The 20225-nt window shown below is 39.6% G+C and overlaps 1 protein-coding gene across 4 annotated transcripts in view; it reads left to right on the top strand.

The window, feature by feature from the left end:
- LOC134333150 (serine/threonine-protein phosphatase 6 regulatory ankyrin repeat subunit A) overlaps nt 1-20225 on the top strand; it is a 56100-nt gene that overhangs the window by 31570 nt on the left and 4305 nt on the right. For 2 of the 4 annotated variants that reach the window (XM_063015014.1, XM_063015006.1), the window contains exons 6-22: nt 1534-1621; nt 1905-2047; nt 4590-4802; nt 6937-7015; nt 7146-7260; nt 10017-10099; nt 12904-12967; nt 13122-13190; nt 14662-14802; nt 16671-16782; nt 16885-16911; nt 17566-17640; nt 17755-17956; nt 18425-18512; nt 18625-18742; nt 19530-19749; nt 19831-19918. In XM_063015014.1, coding sequence (XP_062871084.1) covers nt 1534-1621; nt 1905-2047; nt 4590-4802; nt 6937-7015; nt 7146-7260; nt 10017-10099; nt 12904-12967; nt 13122-13190; nt 14662-14802; nt 16671-16782; nt 16885-16911; nt 17566-17640; nt 17755-17956; nt 18425-18512; nt 18625-18742; nt 19530-19749; nt 19831-19918 — 1925 coding nt within the window. Of the gene's footprint in view, nt 1-1533; nt 1622-1904; nt 2048-4589; nt 4803-6936; nt 7016-7145; nt 7261-10016; nt 10100-11688; nt 11832-12903; nt 12968-13064; nt 13191-14661; nt 14803-16670; nt 16783-16884; nt 16912-17565; nt 17641-17754; nt 17957-18424; nt 18513-18624; nt 18743-19529; nt 19750-19830; nt 19919-20225 lie in introns of those variants that run through there. The other 2 variants (XM_063015028.1, XM_063015020.1) reach the window with 2 other exon arrangements.

Here is a 20225-nt window from a genome sequence, read left to right as displayed (position 1 = left end):
TACATATACTTTTAATGACTTAATAACCCTTAATAACATTGAATTCAACAACCCATCTATTATTATACACAATTAAACATACATTCAATTCCTATCAAACTTTTACTGACCAGATTTAGATTGTGCTGCAATCTGAGCACAGCAGTGAGACTGATATGGCAGTGGTCATGCTAATGTTTTTTGACCTCATTGTCAGTGTAGTGTTGTCTTGTGATCAGAAACTGACCTGTTATAATTAGATAAAGGATTACTGACACAGTTTTATGTGGAGAACCCATGTGGTCATATCAAGTACAGAAGCATGTCAGATTTTAATGCAGTGCCATCTAAGAGATCTAAAACTACATTTATTCAATTATGGTTTTCAGCCTTGCCCTTTATACACAGATACTTCTCAATATTTTATTTTGTCTTTTAATAATATTATGTACTGTATACAAATGATTTGTCTCTTTCAAACACAAAAAATCATCCAGTTATCATTAAAAGGTGCAAGAGCCAACATTTGTTATGGTATGGTTGCCCATCAGTTCATCAGTGACTTTCATATGTGTAAAGGTACTATTGACACTAAGCCATATTTAGGGATTTTAAGAGAGACACATGCTGCCATGAGGGCAACGATTTTTCCAGGGAAGGCCATGATTATATCAGCAAGACGATGCCAGGAATCATTTTGTACATGCTACAACAGTGTGGCTTCGTCGACACAGAATGAGTGTGCTTGATTGGCCTGCCTTGCATTCAAAATGTACAGTGTAGAATGAAGCTGAGAATCAGTCGACACAGATTGTTGAGCAGCTGAAGTCTCGTATTAAACAAGAATGGACAAAAATACAAAACTCTGTCCTCAGTTCCCAAATCATTAAAAAGTCTAATATTAATTAATTAATAGGAATGGTGATGGAACACAGGGGTTAACACGTCTCTGCCCCAACTTTTTTGGAGTGTGTTGCTGGCATCTAACTCTAAATGTGTTCATATTTACAAAATAAAATGAAGTTGCTCAGTGAAAGTTTAGTGGCAGAATTTATTACTTCATACAACACTTAACTACTCTGAGTCCAATGGTCGTGTTCTTTGCACCTTTCCAGCCAACACATTTACATTTTCTGCATTTAGCTGTGACAGTATACTGTCTAACCAATTGAGGGTTATGGGCCTTGCTCAAGGGCCCAACAATGACAACCTGGCAGTGGTGGGGCTTGAACTAGTGACCTTTTGATTACTAGTCCAGTACCTTAACCACTAGGCTACAACTGCCAACACTTATGCGAAGCTGCTCCAAGACCAATTGATTAAAAAGATGACGTCAGGCATAGCTGATTCTTGGCTGGTATTTAAACATGTAGTCACATTGGCCATTTGTGGAGAGGATTGTGGATGGGATGCCCTAATGTACATGCTAATGTATCACCTTAAATCAGAGCAGCTTCTACCCAAAGCACTGCCAAGTAATTTGAGTTTATTAAATACTGTTTATGTGTCAGTAAACTTTGATTTAGGTTGATGGGCCTGCATTAACTGTTGTAGATGGTGAGGCTCCTGCTGTCCAGAGGAGCTAACATTAATGCGTTTGATAAGAAGGACCGGAGAGCTATTCATTGGGCGGCGTATATGGGTAAGTATTAGCCTGTCTGCTCTGAATCAGATCTGCTTCATTGTCAGCTTAATGTCTTGTGGCACAAAGTCTGCATGCGTAGGCAGTTCAGGTTCCAGCTAACAGAGAAACTAATGAGGATTCAGTTATGCTGGGATGGTTTGTATCAGCCAGTGGCAGTCTCTATAAAAGATGCCTTCCTTTGTTTTCTGCTGTCCTTTGTTTTTTTTCCCTGTGCTTCTTGACTGTTCTTACCCTTTTGTTCTTGGTGTTTCTTTCTGTTGTTCTTTGTGTTCTTTCTCAGGTCATATGGAGGTGGTGAGGTTGTTGGTAGCTCATGGTGCTGAGGTGCTGTGCAAGGATAAGAAGGGGTACACACCGCTCCACGCTGCAGCCTCCAGCGGGATGATCAGTGTGGTGAAGTACCTGCTGGATTTGGGTGTGGATGTAAGTTTGTTCCCATTTGTCATAATAATCATTTTAATCTAGCTGCTGCAGGTACTTATTCTCAGGGCAGATTTGTTACAAACGTACTGTTAGGGTGCCTGGGTAGCACACTGTGTACGGTTTGAATCTCAGCATAGCCACCAACCTGTCCAGACATCCACACAAACACAGTTGGCCTTGTTTGAGGGAGGGAGGGAGGGTGCTGCTGTGATACGTGATTGTAAAGACTGGTGCGAGTGCCTGTGCAAGTAGTGGGGAAGGGGGCGTAATGTTCGGCAAGAGTCACATTGAGCTTAGAGCCATATTGTGCACCAAGAGCCACGCTGTGTGGGAACCCAACATTGGCAGGTGATTATAAAGCGGCCACAGAATGGACACATGTCGGAGGGGGTGTGTGGAATCTTGGCTCTCAATGCTCAGAACGGGGGTTGTGCAAGTGGCAGCCAGTTCACAGTCTGGAATCAGAAATGACTAGATTGGGAGATAAAGAGGGAAAATTCAGAGAACATGTGCTGTTCAAAAATGTTGTGTCTTTATTTCGGCATGGTCACTTAGTACAATAACATGCTTTGTTTTTAGTGGCTTACATGCTTGAGTTAATATTTGAACAGTGAAATTCAGAATACAATTGCTATTCAAATGTTTATAATATCTATTCAAAGTCAGAAATGCAACATCTTATTGCATTTTTTTATTGATTTTTAACTTTTTTTAATTGTATTTCAGTGTTTTTTTTTTATATTAAACTTATGTCAAAAACAACCCCATTATTTTACATTAGCCTAAAATATATGCAGTTCCACGGGACCATGAAACACAATAACAGGTTTCCCAAACATGCTTATGGGAAAAAATACCTTAAAACTCAACGCCGCTCCAAGAACCAACTGACGTCGAGTTTCAAGGAACCGCTGTATATACAAACTGCGCTTGTATTAACATTTAAGTGTTTATAGTGCCATGATCTCATTTTACCTTTTTGGGTTTAAACTATTAAAGCATGTTCTCCCTAAACCTTTTAATCAAATGACACTCTTTTTAAATGGGTCTATTGCTGGGAGCCTGTAAATAGGCCACAACACAGACATTAGCAGATCCATTACTGTGTACCAGGAAATGAAAAATCTCTAACATAAAAACAGGTAAATTAATGAATGAAGACATTTTAAGTGTTAAATAACAGCTAATGAAATGAAAAGATCAAAGTGTATTTGGTTTACAGGCAAAAAATATAAACTTGTGTTAAAGAAAAAGTAACAGAAACTGAAACTTAATGCACTATGTTAACGGAGAAGTTGATATTAATTAGACTTTAACCTTCTCATCATGCTGTAATACTAGACATAAATGGTTTTGTAGTGGGATTTAATGTACATTCTGGGCGGCACGGTGGCTAAGTGGGTAGCACTGTCGCCTCACAGCAAGAAGGTCCTGGTTTCGATCTCTAGTTGGTGCAGTCCGGGTCCTTTCTGTGTGGAGTTTGCATGTTCTCCCCGTGTCTGCGTGGGTTTCCTCCGGGTGCTCCGGTTTCCTCCCACAGTCCAAAGACATGCAAGTGAGGTGAATTGGAGACACTAAATTGTCCATGACTGTTCAATATAACCTTGAGAACTGATGAACCTTGTGTAATGAGTAACTACTGTTCCTGTCATGAATGTAACCAAAGTGTCATTATATGTTTTTATCAGTTCCTTTTGACTGATGCTGTTTAATAACAATTAACCCTATATGACTCATTTGTGCAGCTGTTTTTGTTGCTGTAATAGGTCCTGCTCCTTGTGATCTGCTTTTCTAGACTTTTGTTTACCTTGAATTAAAATGTAAAGCTTTAGATAGGAGGTGGCAGGTTGGCTAAATGGGTAGCACTGTCGCCTCACAGCAAGAAGGTCCTGGGTTTGATCCCCAGGTGGGGCGGTCCGGGTCCTTTCTGTGTGGAGTTTGCATGTTCTTCCCATGTCTGCATGGGTTTACTCTGGGTGCTCCAGTGTCCTTCCACAGTCCAAAGACATGCAGTGAGGTGAATTGGAGATACAAAATTGTCCATGTTTGATATTAAACTTGTGAACTGATGAACCTTGTGTGATGAGTAACTACCGTTCCTGTGATTAAATGTAACCAAAGTGCAAAACATGACATTAAAATCCCAATAAACAAACCTTGTATTAGAATGTAAAGCTTCAGGAAGGAAAGTTTTGCTGAATATTTGCAGCCTGAAAAGATCAGTGATGAAGTAAAAATATTCCTGTACATTAAACATATGATATTGCTTTCTGACATTGCACCCTGGTGAATGTGAAGCAAACACATAAGTGCTGGTATGTTGTTCTCTTTGTGGTCGGATCAGGGTGTGGGTTAGTTATGGTATCATTATAAATGCGTTTTAGGTCTCAATACAGCATTTTTCCCCTCAAAAAAAGCTGATAAAAGCAACTTTAGTAACCCAAAATGAACTACTGTATATAAACTGAGCTTGTATTAACTTTTATAAGTAATAGCAGCTTTATAATCAGTAATTTATTTACAATATGAAAATGTTTTTTAGATCAATGAGCCTAATGCATACGGAAACACTCCACTGCACGTGGCATGTTACAACGGTCAGGATGTGGTGGTGAACGAGCTAATAGAATCAGGTGCTAACGTCAACCAGGTGAACGAAAAGGGCTTTGCAGCGCTGCACTTTACTGCTGCGTCCCGCCAGGGGGCGCTGTGCTTGGAACTGCTTGTGGGCAATGGAGCAGATGTCAACATAAAGGTGAGTTAATACCTTTGAATTGAAGAAATGTTTATAAAATTCAAAAAGCATGAAGCACAAATTGATGTGAGTTTGAATCCTGATGATGCAATAGGAAGTATGGTACAACTCCTTCCTGTCCAGTCCTGGGGGACATGCATAATAGGGTAATTTGCATGAGCACCAGTTTAAATAAAATGCTGTGGTGGACTTTGTGTGCTGTGCTCTGATGATTCCACCTTTCAAGTGGTCTAAAACACACCATCTATCACAGGTAAATTTGAACCCAGTCAGTGGTTTTTCTGGATGTTGTTGATGTATAGCTTCAACTTTGCATAGTGAAGTTTTAGCACCATGGTTTTCTGAAGTGGTTCAGTGTCTATGTGGTTATCACAGCGGAAAATATAAGCATTCAATATTGGTTTTTGAACTTGCCCTTTTCACACAGATTTTTTTGTGTTCCTTTAATATTGTAATAATTTGCAATGATTAAATGATCACTTCTTTTTTGTTTGCTCATTTCACATTCCAGTGAACTAATCCAGTTATAAGCCTAGCATTTACACTTTGTCAATTAAATTGATAAACTTTTTTGTAATTCCATTTGCCTACGTGAATAGAGCTGTGTGCTTTCTTTTAACATTCACCGAAGTTGATTATTTAAAAGTGGTTGACTCACACAGTACCCAGAATGTTTCAGCTGGCTCAGGAGAATGAGCTTTCAGGAATCCTTTTGTTTGCCAGCACATTTATATTGTTTTCTGATGCTTCTGTTTATACTAAGTCAATCATTACTTATAAAGAACAGAACCCCTGCTCGACTTTATTTGTAAATATGTTTATAGCTGAGCAGTATTAAGCATTAGAGTCCTGGAGAACAGACCTTTCCACATATGTGACAACAGAAGGTGAAGGATGGAAGCTGCAGGCTACCAGCTGCTCAGGCTTTTCTGGCCAAAACGACGCCATTTGATTTCCCTATTTATGCAGTCCTGCTTTTGTTAGTAAAAACATGAGTACTCTGTTGTAAAGCTGTTTTTGGTAATTAGACTCATATGTTGGGGGAAAAAAGAAAACTACCTCAGTTAATCTAATGAACCAAACAGCAAGGGGTGCACATGGGCATCTTTAGTAAGTGCCTACCGAAAGATGTCTGAGGAGTGACAAACCACAAACTGCCTACAGGGTGTTGGGTGTCAGCTCATTGACGCCAGAGGACAGCAAAGACCATGGCATATGGTACAGACCAACAGAAGGGCTATGTTGCTCTGATGTTGTTACTGCCAAGGGTTATTTATTCATTATATACACAGATCAGCCATAACATTAAAACCACCTCCTTGTTTCTACACTCACTGTCTTTTATCAGCTCCACTTATAGAAGCCATATAGAAGCACTTTGTAGTTCTACAATTACTGACTGTAGTCAATGTTTCTCTGCATCCTTTTTTTTAGCCTGCTTTCACCCTGTTCTTCAATGGTCAAGACCCCCACAGGGCCACCATAGAGCAGGCACAGCAGCACTGCTGGAGTTTTTAAATACCGTGTCAACTCACTGTCCACTCTATTAGACACTCCTACCTAGTTGGTCCACCTTGTAGATGTGAAGTCAGAGACGATCGCTCATCTATTGCTGCTGTTTGTGTTGGTCATTTTTGAGATCTTCATCAGTGTTCACAGGACACTACCCATGGGGCGCTGTTGGCTGGATATATTTTTGGTTGGTGGACTATTCTCAGTCCAGCAGGGACAGTAAGGTGTTTAAAAACTCCAGCAGCGCTGCTGTGTCTGATCCACTCATACCAGCACAACACACACTAACACACCACCACCATGTCAGTGTCACTGCAGTGCTGAGAATAATCCACCACCTAAATAATACCCGCTCTGTGGTGGTCCTGTGGGGGTCCTGACCATTGAAGAACAGCATGAAAGGGGGCTAACAAAGCATGCAGAGAAACAGATGGACCACAGTCAGTAATTGTAGAACTACAAAGTGTTTCTATATGGTAAGTGGAGCTGATAAAATGGACAGTGAGTGTAGAAACAAGGAGGTGGTTTTAATGTTATGGTTGATGGTATAATTCTGTGCTTTTAATAGAAAACTTTTGAGTAAAGCTAAACTACTGAAATGTTTGTTTTACCTGCTTGACAGAGTAAAGATGGAAAGACACCGCTTCACATGGCTGCCATTCACGGCAGGTTCTCCAGATCCCAGGCTGTTATTAAGAGCGGTCAGTCTGGATTTGCCTAATAAACCTACTTGCTTTGTATGGTTACTAGTTTTTATTAGTGTTAAATTATTTTTACAGGCCGCTCCACTAAGTTCATGGTTTGTATCTTGTGTACCTTGTGTGTTAACAGGTGCTGATATAGACTCGGTAGATAAGAATGGAAATACACCTCTGCACATAGCTGCCCGATACGGCCATGAACTCCTTATTAACACCCTAATCAGCAACGGTGCCAACAGAGTCAAGTATGTCACACTTCTCATGATGTATGAAGTGTGTCTGAATTAGGTTGTAAAAAAAAACACTACACTAGAATGGACATGGCAAAGCTTTTCTTTTCCTGAAGGACTGTTAAAGGATGCACTGATGATAGCACCAATGGGAAAAATTGGCAATGTAACAAAACTAAAAACATTTTACTTGTTTATTTTGGCATTTAACTTTTATCAAAAGAGACAAATGTGACTGATTACAAGTCAAGCAATTTAGGGTTAAGGGCCTTGCTCAAGGGCCCAACAGTGACAGCCTGCTAGCCGGCTTCTGATTACTAGTCCAGTACCTTAACAGCTGAGCTACCACTGCCCACTACATAGATCAATTTATTTTAACAGTTGATAAAAAACATTCATTCATTTATTGTCTTTTACCACTGCTTTATCCTGTTCAGGGTCACAGTGGGTCCAATTCATAAGGAGAAAAGTTGGAAACACCCTAGACAAGATCGCCAATCCATCATAGAGCAGACGCATTCACTCATACATTTGCACTCTGGGCCATTTTAGTAGCTCCAATTGGCCTGACAGCATGTCTTTGGACTTGTGGGAGGGAACCAGAGCACCAATCATTTGCAGGGCTTCAGCCATCGCCTCCAGCCCCACCCCTTATGACATAGCCAATCATGTATGTGTAAACACCCAGCTGGCCAATAGCAACGCTGAGATTCAAACCCAGATCTCAGCAGGGGTGGGCAAGCGTAATAACGTAACAGTTTATTATATAATATATATATATATATACAGTGTATCACAAAAGTGAGTACACCCCTCACATTTCTGCAGATATTTAAGTATATCTTTTCATGGGACAACACTGACAAAATGACACTTTGACACAATGAAAAGTAGTCTGTGTGCAGCTTATATAACAGTGTAAATTTATTCTTCCCTCAAAATAACTCAATATACAGCCATTAATGTCTAAACCACCGGCAACAAAAGTGAGTACACCCCTAAGAGATTACACCCCTAAATGTCCAAATTGAGCACTGCTTGTCATTTTCCCTCCAAAATGTCATGTGATTTGTTAGTGTTACTAGGTCTCAGGTGTGCATAGGGAGCAGGTGTGTTCAATTTAGTAGTACAGCTCTCACACTCTCTCATACTGGTCACTGAAAGTTCCAACATGGCACCTCATTGCAAATAACTCTCTGAGGATCTTAAAAGACGAATTGTTGCGCTACATGAAGATGGCCAAGGCTACAAGAAGATTGCCAACACCCTGAAACTGAGCTGCAGCACAGTGGCCAAGATCATCCAGCGTTTTAAAAGAGCAGGATCCACTCAGAACAGACCTCGCGTTGGTTGTCCAAAGAAGCTGAGTGCACATGCTCAGCGTCACATCCAACTGCTGTCTTTGAAAGATAGGCGCAGGAGTGCTGTCAGCATTGCTGCAGAGATTGAAAAGGTGGGGGGTCAGCCTGTCAGTGCTCAGACCATACGCCGCACACTACATCAAATTGGTCTGCATGGCTGTCACCCCAGAAGGAAGCCTCTTCTGAAGTCTCTACACAAGAAAGCCCGCAAACAGTTTGCTGAAGACATGTCAACAAAGGACATGGATTACTGGAACCATGTCCTATGGTCTGATGAGACCAAGATTAATTTGTTTGGTTCAGATGGTCTCAAGCATGTGTGGCGGCAATCAGGTGAGGAGTACAAAGATAAGTGTGTCATGCCTACAGTCAAGCATGGTGGTGGGAATGCCATGGTCTGGGGCTGCATGAGTGCAGCAGGTGTTGGGGAGTTACATTTCATTGAGGGACACATGAACTCCAATATGTACTGTGAAATACTGAAGCAGAGCATGATCCCCTCCCTCCGGAAACTGGGTCGCAGGGCAGTGTTCCAGCATGATAATGACCCCAAACACACCTCTAAGACGACCACTGCTTTATTGAAGAGGCTGAGGGTAAAGGTGATGGACTGGCCAAGCATGTCTCCAGACCTAAACCCAATAGAACATCTTTGGGGCATCCTCAAGCGGAAGGTGGAGGAGCGCAAAGTCTCGAATATCCGCCAGCTTCGTGATGTCGTCATGGAGGAGTGGAAAAGCATTCCAGTGGCAACCTGTGAAGCTCTGGTAAACTCCATGCCCAGGAGAGTTAAGGCAGTTCTGGGAAATAATGGTGGCCACACAAAATATTGACACTTCAGGAACTTTCAATAAGGGGTGTACTCACTTTTGTTACCAGTGGTTTAGACATTAATGGCTGTATATTGAGTTATTTTGAGGGAAGAATAAATTTACACTGTTATATAAGCTGCACACAGACTACTTTTCATTGTGTCAAAGTGTCATTTTGTCAGTGTTGTCCCATGAAAAGATATACTTAAATATCTGCAGAAATGTGAGGGGTGTACTCACTTCTGTGATACACTGTATATATATTATTTGTTATACCTCTTTTCCTTTAGTATCACACGTATAGCAATGAAATAATAATAAAATTGTTTAAATTGTTGGGATTACATTTTTCTATACAAATTTTTAAGACTCAAAACAAACAGATTTATTTGAAACTGTTTCCTGTTTTTTTTGTTTTATTATTCAAGTCTTGCTGTTCTGTTTAAATGGAACAGGTTGCCTGATATTTTTATTTTCTGGTAGGCAGTAGCTTGTTCTGTTGCTAATGAAAAACCAAGCCAGTATGTTAAATGTCATTCAGAGCTGTTTTGCTGGAGAAATGCTTGGTAATAAATGACCTTTCACCTCTTTCCTTTAGACGAGGTATCCATGGCATGTTTCCCCTTCACCTTGCTGCACTAAGTGGCTTTTCTGACTGCTGCAGGAAACTTCTGTCACCTGGTGAGTCAGACCTACCCAGTGCAACACAATTGTATTGTGTATTGTGTCTCTCCCATTAAAAAGTGCATATTATGCTTTGAATAACTACATGACTTCTTAAGTAACATATTATGTATAAGTATTAGGAAACACACTAAATGACTGGACTGCCTAGTAACCAGCATAAACATGCCAAATTTGTAAAAAAAAACATGGGTTTTTTTTTTATAGATGATTGGCAATAAAAAGGAGTCATGTATGGATTAAAAATTCTGTAGCTGTTAATGTCATAATGAGATTTAGGGGACGCGGTGGCTGGGTGGGTACGACTGTCGCCTCACAGCACAAAGATAAACTGCCCTGTATTGTACTTCCTGTTGACTACCTAAATGAACATGCAAATGATAATGACTTCAATTCACTGTGTTCATTTAGCGAGTTGCTTGTGCACATCTACAAGTGTCTACAACTTTTTAAGTGCAGTATCCTTGCTTGTACAGTGGGGCCAAAAAGTATTTAGTCAGCCACTGATTGTGCAGGTTCTCCTACTTAGAAAGACGACAGAGGTCTGTAATTTTCATCATAGGTACACTTCAACTATGAGAGACAAAATGAGGAAAAAAAATTCAGGAAATCACATTGTAGGATTTTTAAAGAATTTATTTGGAAATTATGGTGGAAAATAAGTATTTGGTCAATAACAAAAGTTCAACTCAATACTTTGTAACATGACCTTTGTTGGCAATGACAGAGGTCAAACGTTTCCTGTAAGTCTTCACCATGTTTGCACACACTGTAGCTGGTATTTTGGCCCATTCCTCCATGCAGATCTCCTCTAGAGCAGTGATGTTTTGGAGCTGTCGCTGGGCAACACGGACTCCACAAATTTTCTATGGGGTTGAGGTCTGGAGACTGGCTAGGCCACTCCAGGACCTTGAAATGCTTTTTATGGAGCCACTCCTTCGTTGCCCGAGCGGTGTGTTTGGGATCATTGTCATGCTGGAAGACCCAGCCACGTTCCATCTTCAATGCTCTCACTGATGGAAGGAGGTTTTGGCTTAAAATCTCATGATACATGGCCCTGTTCATTCTTCCCTTAACACGGATCAGTCGTCCTGTCCCCTTTGCAGAAAAACAGCCCCAAAGCATGATGTTTCCACCCCCATGCTTCACAGTAGGTATGGTGTTCTTGGGTTTTTCTTCTTCCTCCAAAGACGACGAGTTGAGTTTTTACCAAAAAGTTCCATTTTGGTTTCATCTGACCACATGATATTCTCCCAATCCTCTTCTGGATCATCCATATGCTCTCTGGCAAACATCAGACGGGCCTGGACATGTACTGCAGGATTTGAGTCCCTCTCGGCGTAGTGTGTTACTGATGGTAGCCTTTGTTACTTTGGTCCCAGCTCTCTGCAAGTCATTCATCAGGTCCCTCCGTGTAGTTCTGGGATTTTTGCTCACCGTTCTCATGATCATTTTGACCCCACGGGATGAGATCTTGCGTGGGGCCCCAGATCGAGGGAGATTATCAATGGTCTTGTATGTCTTCCATTTTCTTACAATTGCTCCCACAGTTGATTTATTCACACCAACCTGCTTGCCTATTGTAGATTCACTCTTCCCAGCCTGGTGCAGGTCTACAGTTTTCTTCCTGGTGTCCTTCGACAGCTCTTTGGTCTTGGCCATGGTTGAGTTTGGAGTCTGACTGTTTGAGGCTGTGGACAGGTGTCTTTTATACAGATAACACGGTCAAACAGGTGCCATTAATACACGTAACGAGTGGAGGACAGAAGAGCTTCTTAAAGAAGAAGTTACAGGTCTGTGAGAGCCAGAAATCTTGCTTGTTTGTGGGTGACCAAATACTTATTTTCCACCATAATTTACAAATAAATTATTTAAAAATCCTACAATGTGATTTCCTGGATTTTTTTTTTCTCATTTTGTCTCTCATAGTTGAAGTGTACCTATGATGAAAATTACAGACCTCTCTCATCTTTCTAAGTAGGAGAACTTGCACAATCAAATACTAAATACTTTTTGGCCCCACTGTATTAATGGCAGTGTAGCAAGATAACACAGGGATATCAGCAGCAGCATGAACTATAAATGACTTAAATTGCATATTATATTAATCAGAAGTTTTCTTTTTGTCATATGCAGAATGTGATTTACCTGTTTAATTGAAAACATTATTATAAGATATTTATAATTGCATTTTGTTTATATTAAATAGTACATTAAATAGGTTTGATTTGATTTGACTCATGAGAACCTTTTAAACAGAAACCTCTAGATGAATTCCACAGCAAGACTGTATTAAATTTCAAACAGCAGTTGTATTTAAAAAAGAATACAATAAAAAAGAATACGGTTACTACTTAGCTGAAAGGACACATACATATTTTATTATTTGCCCCTTTAAAAATGAGGACAAATGTGTTAAACATGGCATTAAAATCCAAAGACACAAAACAAATAATAAAACACAAAACAATAATCAGGATGTTGAGACTTAGTTCTGTCCCTAAGTGGATACTGATTTTACATACAAAAAGCTGCATTCACTCACATGCATAGTAACACAGAAAGTATAATCCCAGCCTAATACAATTCAGACCAGGACCAGGCCTGAATGTTTAGTGCTAGATGCTGCTTTTGAGCTCTCAATTAGTAGTGGAACAACAATAGCTGATACAGTCTGCAGACATTAGACACTCGAGTCTAATACTTGCCAGGTGAAAATTGGATACATTTGTACACTCTACAAGCTCTTGTTGTTTAGCAGTATATGTTATGTGACTTTGGTATTTCTTCTATTGGTCCAGATTTTGACATTGATGCTCCTGATGACTTTGGCAGGACATGTTTACATGCAGCCGCAGCAGGAGGGTAGGTCTCAGCATGCCATACTTTGATTGATTTGTCCCAATTTTCAGCACTTCAATTTTACCTCTGTGTTTCTCCCCAGTCTCCAAAAATAAGCCAGCGCTTATTACAATTCTTTTAAAATTCATATTTTTCCCTTCCTTTCTCTCCTCTACAGAAATCTCGACTGTTTAAATCTGCTGCTCAACATGGGGGCAGACTTCAACCGGAAGGACAAATTCGGAAGGTAAGTTATGGTGGGGATTACAAATTAAGTCCTAGGGGTCTCTTTAACAAAGCCTGCTTGATTCAGTTCTCATTTAAACCAGATGTAATTTAGCAGCAGAGATCAGTAGTTGATGCCTGTTTGCAAACATACCAACTGTATATTTGCCTGCATTCTAATAATGTGAAAAATATCAGATCTTAATCAAACCTCACAAAGCACTGACTAAATAGTAAAAACATTATTTGTGGTGTACTAATTCAGGCATCTTTAAGCTACTGACCTCTGTAGGACCTTGATAATTACATTTTGAGCCACCACAGCTCACAGAACAAGATTTAGTTCCACTGCTAAAAGACTTGGGAATGTAATGTGCTGTGATTAGTGGGAAAATCTATCACATTTCCACGTACTCTTCATCCTCATTTCATCAAGATGCTTTTCTACTGACTTCTGTCCAACTCCACTATTATTAACATACTCTCCATTCCAACAGCATAAACACTAGATCATATAAACCTGAACTAGTAGTAACAACCTCCTCCACACACACCTTTGGGTGTAAATGTTAAGCATGAATGGTAAATGTTTAATTTTACCTTGCTTTTTTACACCATGTTCTATGCACTGTGTGAATGTATAAATATGTTAGTGTATTTACATTTACAGCATTTTTATCCAAAGCGGCGTACAATCATGACTGAATACAATTCAAGCAATCAAGGGTTAGTCTAGTATCTTAAGTGCTGAGCTACCATTTAATTTGGGTACACAATGCCACTGACGTTTGCTACTGTATGAGCCAAGTTTCCCCTTGGGGATTAATTAAATCCATCCATCAGTCCATTCATCCACCAATCCACCAGAACCCACAAATCCATCTGTCCAATTACCCACACCCACCACCCAATCCATCTATCCATTCACCCAAAACCCACCTACCTATCCTTCCATTTATTCATCCACCCATTTATCCATCCACCCACCAATCCATCCATCCATTCACTCAAAACCCACCTACCTATCTTTCCATTCATTCATCCATTCACCTATCAAAACACCACCCCCCATCCATCCACCAACCATTCATCCATCCATTCACCATAAACCCACCTACCTATCTTTCCATTCATTTATCTTCCCATTCGTCCATCCACCCACCAATCCATCCATTCATTCACCCAAAACCCAACCATTAATCCATCCATCCATTTACTCAAAACCCACCTACCTGTCCTTCCATTTATCCATCCATCCATTCTCCCACTTACCCACCCATCCATCTATCCACTTTCCCACCTACCTATCCATCCACTCATCCAACCAACTGCCCAGGTTAGCTAGGTAATCCCGAGCCAGTTGCTTGCTTTAAACAATACATATTTATAGATTTATGTCTACATAGAAGCATATGTTTTGTGTCACCTTTTTAAAATGACTTGAGTATCAACAAATACTGCAGTTACAAATATTCTGTATTTTGTGTGTACAGGTCACCACTACATTATGCAGCTGCTAACTGTAATTATCAGTGCCTGTTTGCACTGGTGGGCTCAGGGGCCAGTGTAAATGAAACGGACATGAGAGGCTGCACCCCTCTGCACTACACTGCTGCTTCAGACACCGACGCAAAGTAAGAAAACAACCTGTTCATGCATTAGTCTAGTACCAAGTGAGACGCTAAAGATTGTGTTGATTGTGACAGAAGGGCGTCCTGAAAAAAACATAAACAAAACAGGCTGTTAAAAGAGCATGATTTAATGCTTAGCCTTTACTTGGGAAAAAATAACAAAAAGCTATAAGCTAAAAAGTACTGTATAAGGGTTTAAAAACATATAATGTGATAAATAGTTTTCTCAAATCTGTGTGTTCCACAGTTGTTCGCACATTTTTAGTATTTTAGTATAACAGCTCAAAATATTTGTAAATGATGCTTAATTAGGGTGGACAACATATGGTAATAGATTTGAGACCATTTGTCTATGCAGAATCGATTCTACACATGTGGACCCACTTCAGCAAATCTCACAGATTTTCTACTGGGTTTCTGCATGGCCACAAAAAAATGTTGATATGATTAGATTGGGAGATAAAAGAAAATGCATAAATAAAATTAAAAAAAATTTCTGCGATTACACAAATGACATTTCACTTAAAAGAATTTCAATGAGTATAAACAATTGTGGCACACAGATTTAGGAAAACTTTTTTTTTCTTCTTTTTACTATGACTAAAGGCAAGTTTTGTAATATGTAGAATTAAACATCATTTTGTTCATGTTTGTCATAGGTGCCAGTATTTGAGTATACTGACTTTGGTATAAGCTATGCACTATGCATGATTCCTTTTACTACTGGTTATATAGTAATTAGAGAAGTGATAAAAAAAATAACGTTTATAAAAAATATAAAAATATCCTCCCGAAGACTTGAATGCTTAACAGAGGAAAATCTAATCAGTGCCATAGTAACTCAATGATAATGCATGCTGAAGGCCAAAAAACAACATTTGTAGTGTTTACAATAAAAGCTTAGAGACTCTTAGAAAAACCCTATACTGATGCAATAGTTTTGCAACCAAACAACCTTTCTAAGTACTAACACGTTGTTTCATAGACAGCAAGGGTGTCTAAGCAAATCCACTGGGCAAGTAACCCTGTATCACTTGCTTCATTTGATAGTTTTGTACCTACAAAAAGGTAGCTAGTGTAATTTTATCCAGATAAATGTTGGCTGATTATTTTTATTGTTGCAACACTAATTATGATTTTGAGGAATTAATCAAAGATAAAAATATGTGAATACTTATAAAAAGCAAACAAAATGTCAACACACAATGCACACAGGACATTCCTCCAAACATTAATACTGATATAGACTTGGCAGACTTGTGTATATACAGTATGTATGTATGTATGTATGTATGTGTGTGCATGTTTGTACAAGTGTAGATGTGAATCTAGATTTACCACCATGCGTATGTGTATTTTTTTGTGTATTTTTTTCATTATTGCCCATGTGACCAGGTAGTAAGAAAAAGCATTGTACTGCTAATTGTACCATTTATGACTTTGTATGTGCCAAATAAACTTCAATTTGGAAATTGTCTATAATGGCAAACTATACACAAACATTCCACTGATTAAACATATTTCCGAGTTATACCTAGTGATGTGTGGAAAGACAAAGCTATTCAAATACATTACAGTCTAATAATGCAATGTTGCATTACTATCGGGAGTCTGGCCAGTGCTGGCAGGGACAGATTTAAGTAATAAACAATGTCCTTTCTGGTACACTGACCAGCTTGGATGACCGCTCTAGGAATGTAGCTATTAGAAGTTGTACCACAGTGCCCCCAAGTGGAAAGACCAGAGCTTAGTTAATTATTTACTGGTTGTTGTTATTTGTTTTTGTGAATGTGGTGACTTCTCTAGTAAAAACACGAAATGAAATAGTGTTGTTAAATGTATTAAATAGACTATTGTGTTTTGCCTTACAGGTGCTTGGAGTATTTGTTGCGCAATGATGCTAATCCAGGGATCCGGGATAAACAGGGCTTTAACGCAGTGCATTATGCCTCAGCTTACGGTCACCGCCTTTGCCTAGAACTGGTCAGCTTCTGTCTCTCTTTTACCTACTCACACACCACACTTTTTATACTGTGTGTGTATGTGGGTATTAAGTGGTATTAACAGGTGTTTTTATGTTTGCAGATTGCCAGTGAAACACCGCTGGATGTGGTGAGTTAATATTAAAGCTTATCAGGACCACTATATAACTTTATATATATATGAAGATTTTCTAACAGACTGACATCACATTGCTAGGACACTGGAACAGTGAGGTGAATTGGAGATACAAAATTGTCTTAAAAAAAACCTAAAACGTAAAACTTAAAAAGTAAATTAGTAAAACTTAAACTAAATTTACTACTAGCTATGTAATTTGGGACACATCCCATACACTTGTATAAAATACTAGGTAGCATTAGTGCAAGAACACAAAGCTTGCTAGCACTGGCACAAGCATCATAAACTATAGAGCACTCAAGTATGTCAGTTGATTACATCTGCATAAACTGTAGAACAAAAATCCTGTCAGAATTGATGATCATTTATAATTCCTGGAATAGTAGTCGTCTCATATACAGAGCTTTAAAACATCCTGCACTTAGCATTGTTATTTTTTATACAGCCGAAATGCCAAAGCAGTCAGGGTGACCTTGACCCAAACTGTATACCACCAGCACAGCATTAAAAGCTGTTTGTTGTCTGTTGTATAAGATTTTAATAGTTTTAATAGTGCTCTTATATGAACATTTATCCTTATTGTAATGGTTGAATTATTTTTGAAGCTAAATGTTCATGTCTATCATGTTCAATATTCCTCCTCAGCTAATGGAGACATCTGGGACTGAGATCCTTAATGACACAGATGTACAGGCTCCCCTTAGCCCTTTACACTTAGCAGTGAGTAAAAACATGTATAAACCTGTACAAGTATTGTAAAATATCCTACCTTTCAGCTCAGAGGGAAATATAATGGACAAACAAAACCATGTGGGATGTCTGTGTGTGTTGAAGGCTTACCATGGTCACCACCAGGCTTTGGAGGTGCTGGTTCAGTCTCTGTTAGACCTGGATGTAAGGACCCTGCAAGGACACACTCCTTTGTACCTGGCTGCATTTAAGGGCCATGTGGAATGTGTGGATGTACTAATCAACCAGGGGGCCTCTATCCTGCTCAAAGATTACACCCAGAAAAGAACACCCATCCATGCTGCAGGTAGGAAACCACCTTTAACAGAGTAATTGGGTCTAAAATTAATTGTACATATATTTTAGGTTTTGTCAAATGTAGAAAGTAATAGAAGTCTGTGTTCCTTAACCAATATGTAGTCATATTATTATGCATGCTTCAAAGGTGTCATTGACTGCATTTCCATTGTGACATCAGTAATTAATGTACAAAAAGGGATTTTACATACTGCTTAAACTTACTGGTCTCTATTAGAAAGATTTTAGCAAGTGTACAGTTAGAGTCTCTAGTCTTTGGTCAGCGGACACTTCTGATCACATAATGCTGTTGGCTTTAGATTTTTCGGTTGGAGCACTATTCTCCCTTCTTCATTGACTTCTGGTCCTGCTACAATTATATGGGTTATTTTTATATTTGTCTGCATGGGTTTTCTTCTCAAAACAATTATTTGTACAAGTTTGTCTAACACTTGCCTTGTACATTTGTTCTTCTCAGCCGTGAACGGGCACTCGGAATGCTTACGGTTACTTGTCAACAACGCTGGCCCACTCTCAGCTGTTGATGTTCCGGATGGGAATAAACAGTGAGTGGAACGCTGTATACACACAAATAAATAAATTCCCAAGTAATATTTAAATGGTATGTTGAATGTGACTGCAGTCCGAAATAACTAATTGATGGAATATTTATGGCAGAACTCCCCTTATGCTGGCGGTGCTCAACGGGCATACAGACTGTGTCTTTTTCCTGCTCAGCAAAGGAGCCAATGTTGGGGCTGTGGACAAGTGGGGCAGGACAGCTCTGCACCGCGGGGTCAGTTAAATTTACATAAGCATTATTCTTTTTGAAAAAAACGACTCACTATATCTAAGAAATGTCTTTAAGATGAGAATGATCACAGGTAAAAAGTGACTGGTGACTGTATTATAACATTTTGCTCAATATTCTTAATATATCAGCTGCTATACAAACCCTACACTGTTGCTTTAATATTAAAATATGTTGTATCTTCTTTTCCTCACTCTACATTTACTCAGTACCGTGTACTGCCCAACAGTGGCAACCTGGCAGTGGTGGGGTTTAAACCAGCAACCTTATGATTACTAATCCAGTACTTTAACCGTTAAGCTACAAATGCCCATGTAACAACACACCTGCTATTCTGCAGTAGCAACAGCAGAGCAACAAATCAACTGTGGATTTTATCATTTTGCTGTTATATGTGCCAGTTGGTGGTGATAGCAAGAAGTTCCCCTTGCAACAGGGGCTATTTAATACTAGGATTGCTGTAAAATGTTGAAAGACTTTTTTAAGGTTTGCCAGTGAACAAGACATGATCAGAAGCAATAACTAAAACATTCACTGCACACTAACAAGACAGAACCTAGAAGAAAAAGCGGCATCTTTCCACTTCTTTTTGTAAAGGACTGGAAATTTACCCCCCCCCCCCCCCCCCCCCCCTTAGAAAGTGCATAATAGAAAGTGATAAATCACACGAATGTGAAATCTTCTGCAACAGAACACTTTTAACTACTCTTATTTTTTTCAGCTTCTATTTCACTTGGACTGTCAAGTAAACTTGTGCTGTTTGTGTGTACAGGCGGTGACTGGGCACGAGGCATGCGTGGAGGCTTTGTTGCAACATGGGGCAAGTGTCTGCTTGCGGGACAACAGGGGGCGCACGGCTATGCACCTGGCAGCAGCGTGCGGCCACACTGGGGTCCTGGGGCCACTGCTGATAGCTGCACAATCACTAAACACAGTGCCTGTCATCATGGACAACTGTGGCTACACTCCGTTACACTGGGCCTGCTACAATGGTACACACTGCTTCTCATCAACTTCACCATTTTAAATGTTTCTGATTCCTCACGTTTTAATTCACTTGTTTTGTTCGTCAGGTCATGATACTTGTGTTGAGGCACTGTTAGAGCAGGAAGTTTTCCACAGGATGGATGGAAACTCGTTCAGTCCACTTCACTGTGCAGTGTAAGCCCTGTTTTCATTTTTTATTCTATTTATGTATTTTCTCCCAAATCTTGTCATATCCAATTACCTGAACTTACTCCTACCATGAAATGCCGTACCTAACACACACCCCCTCTGACACATTTTTGGTTGCCAACCTCTTCTTTTCACCTGCGTGAAGCAGCTTTAAACAGAGAGCACTATCACGTTCGGAAAGTCATACACTAATCTCCTTTAGTCTTTGTGCAAGGTTGTATCAACCAGCCAGTAGAGACTGCAATAGCCCAGCCTCAGACATAACCAATCATATCTGTGTAGGCCCAGCCAG

Source organism: Trichomycterus rosablanca, chromosome 2 (assembly GCF_030014385.1).
Source record: "Trichomycterus rosablanca isolate fTriRos1 chromosome 2, fTriRos1.hap1, whole genome shotgun sequence".
NCBI classification, from domain to species: domain Eukaryota; kingdom Metazoa; phylum Chordata; class Actinopteri; order Siluriformes; family Trichomycteridae; genus Trichomycterus; species Trichomycterus rosablanca.
The sequence above is the reverse complement of the archived record's forward strand: the minus strand, read 5'-3'. Positions and strand labels throughout refer to the sequence as shown.